General features: G+C 40.0%; 1 protein-coding gene across 1 annotated transcript in view; it reads right to left on the minus strand.

The window, feature by feature from the left end:
- LOC101855949 overlaps positions 1-3,339 on the minus strand; it is a gene marked incomplete in the record, with an annotated part of 17,982 nt that overhangs the window by 7,258 nt on the left and 7,385 nt on the right. Inside the window, 1 exon segment of the mRNA XM_013082578.2 lies at positions 892-1,115. Coding sequence (XP_012938032.1) covers positions 892-1,115 — 224 coding nt within the window.

The following is a 3,339-nucleotide window of genomic DNA, read 5'->3' on the forward strand; positions in this document are numbered from 1 at the left end:
CAAAAAAGAAAATATACAAGGGGCCCTAACCTAATAGGATTAGACCTACCTTTATATTTCCATTTAATTTTTAACTGGACCCCTTATTACCGAGAATTGTGGCTGTAACGGGACATTTCCCCCCCCAGTCCCCATCCCTTCTCATTATAAACAAGATTCCACTGTAACCTTGCATATGAAAGAAAATTTTTTGAAGTATTTTGGTATTTCACTCTTTATAAGCATCCCTAAAAACAGACTCTGAAACTGAACAGTTATAATAATAATAATAATGAAGATCATTTCTATAGCGCCCACTCCCCGTGAAACACACCTCTAGGCGCTTTCATAAATGCATGTAAGAAAAAATATTCATGCACGCGACACACACACACACACTCACACACTCATATACACACAACACACACACATATACATATACACACGCATACACACTCACGAACACATAACACGCACACACATTCACACACACACACATACACACACACACACACACACACACACACACACACACACACACACACACACACACACACATCTATTTGCTTATCACACGCACACGATTACACATCGTCACGAAATGAGAATAAAATAATATATACACTGCAATTCACAAAATACATAAATGGATACATAGACATTTACATAACATTGCACCGAACATGAATCTACTGACTTAAAAAGGATGTCATTAAATGTGTCTTTAAAGATTTTTTAAATTTAGACTCAGATGTTGTATGTCTCAAGGGTTGGGGAAGAGAGTTCCAAACTGACGGAGCAAGGTGGGCGAACGATCTTTCGGCTAATTTTTTACCGCTTTATCATCATCATCATCATCATCATCATCATCATCGTCGTCATCATCATTATCATCATCATCCCTTTCCATACCTGTGAAAAACTTGGACAGAACTGTGCGTGACGGTAGCCCCAGCCCCCACAGGCCAGAGTTGCTCCATGCTGTCCCCACAGGACGTGTTCCTGGGTGTCTCTGTCGGTTCTTTTGGCCCCGTCTGCTCGCTCTGTGCGTGTGGCGTCTCTCTGGCCGGCACCATTTCGGAGAAGCTGGTGTTTTTCTGCACTTCCTGGTCCAGGTCGATGTCCGAAACTGACTCCTGTTGGCAATGACAAAATGATGATGATGATGATAATAATAATAATAATAATAATTGTAAGTACTTGTATAGTTATAATTATCACTATTACTATTATACATGATGTGTTTATATAATAATATGTGCGTATGTGTATATATGTTCTGTATTTGTGTAATATTGTGTATTTATGAATGTATTTATGCGTGTATTTATGTATGTACGCATTTATAATTACGTATTTATGTATGTATATGTATGTTTGCCATTATGTATTACATATAAACAACAATAAAAATGAAAGATTGCGACGACTTCTCTTTGCACCCCCCCCCCCTTACCCCCTTCTATAATTTACAAAGTTCATCGATATTAGCCCTCTCATCCATAATAACAATGTGACTGAAGCCATATGGCGCCGCCTGCCAGTAGCCTATAGACCTATGAGGTTGTTCACAAAGATTCTCTGTGCGATATTGAGTAAGCGGGAGAATATTAGTCCCTGGGGGGAGATTTTTATCTGCTGTATTTCACAACGATTTGCATAACATTCAATGCATAACACAAAACTGCGTAGTCCTATCAAATGGAATATGATGATTATTATACGATGAGTTTGTCTGGGTAGGATATTGTCACATCTCCTAAATCATTTGGAAGGAGGGGTGGCTGGCTATGTTGTCAGTGCTCTAGGTCTGCGGAAGTTTGGAAAAGCACAGAAGACCGTCGAAACTGTCAAAGGCGGCCATCCATTGTTGTGGAGAAAAGTGGTCGTATTAAACAGGTGAATATCGTGCCTTATCTAATAAGGTTAAAAAAAAGACCCCCCCCCCCCACAAAACAACAATAACCCCTCCCAACAACAACCAAAGAAAAAACAAAAACGCACGCACAAGAGGAAATGGGGAGCGGCCGTTTGCACAAGCGATTAACTTATTCAGGCAGGGGCGAAGCGTCTATATAATCAAATAATCACTGCTTCCCTTCCTAATTTTGAAACATTGTCGCTGTCAAATTCATCCATAAACGTAAACCTCTTAAATTAAATGTAAAAAGACGTTCGTAATCAACAATGAACAGTATGTCTAACATTCAAAACGGTTTCACGGCCACAGAAATAGCCTCCTCACCCCTCTCGGGCCACTCCATAAGCAGTCGCAAGCTTTGATTAAGTAAGCTTAAAGTGAGGCTGGAAGAGTCTACCAATAGAGTTGAAGGGAACATGTGCATAGCAGTCAAAGCTGCTTCATTGCCACATATACCCTGTTCACCCCTTTGGGGCCACAGTTATAATCAATCACAAGCCCTGATTATGTAAGCTAACTAACACTGGTCGAGTCTATCTCACAAATGTGAGGGGAACTAACTCCTAATAATCTCTTGACCGCTGCTTGTGCTTGTTTTTTTTTCCCTCGACTTTTTAACGTCCTATAATCAGATCGTGACCTCGATTATGACACCAGCTCCTGGCCGCGAAAGGCTAACAAAAACAGCCAAATGTGAAATTGAAAAAATGATAATTGTCATGTTCTACCAAAGAGTTAGACTCACTGGTAGATCTATGACATATAGATCTAGTACTGACATCTCTGCTTCTTTGCTTTGTGTTTATGTATTCACATCTAAAGTTAAATTTAATTTTAATTGTAACTATTTAATAAGATACTTTCCCGATTATTTTGGCGGTTGAACATACAATATGAATTCCGGATTTGTTTTCATTCACAACTCAGAGTCGCCGCCTCGAGTAAGATTCTTGTGTGATATCTACAGGCCATATCTGATCCCGTTTCGCTTTGGTTACCCTGTCAAACAAGTCAGCCTTCGCCCCTGTATTCAGGTAGCCGTTAGAGCAAGTTCGACTGCATAACATGTATCATGAGGTTTTCAAGAATCAACCTGCGCCAGTTGGTGGTGGCGAGTTAACTTCTATAATAGACTTCACTCCATAACTCCCTCTTATCTGATGTGCCTAAAGAGGTTAGATCTATAATCCAAGGTGGTGACAGTTTGGCGCCTCGGTTATAAAACAGTCTTGCTCACACTTTTATTGGTAGTGGAGTAAATTTCTAGAAAAATAGTACAGGAAAAGGCAATGGAGGACGAAAGTTATCTTATCTTATCTTGTCTTACCTTATGCTTTATGACTTTCGAAGAATGAGCAACTCTTGGGAATAGTTTTCTGGCTAAGAAGAACGCCCCAAGAGCAGGAAGAATTCCAAGCTCCACAATGCTGGCCAATTCC

Source organism: Aplysia californica, unplaced genomic scaffold (genome assembly GCF_000002075.1).
Source record: "Aplysia californica isolate F4 #8 unplaced genomic scaffold, AplCal3.0 scaffold00182, whole genome shotgun sequence".
Lineage (NCBI taxonomy): Eukaryota > Metazoa > Mollusca > Gastropoda > Aplysiida > Aplysiidae > Aplysia > Aplysia californica.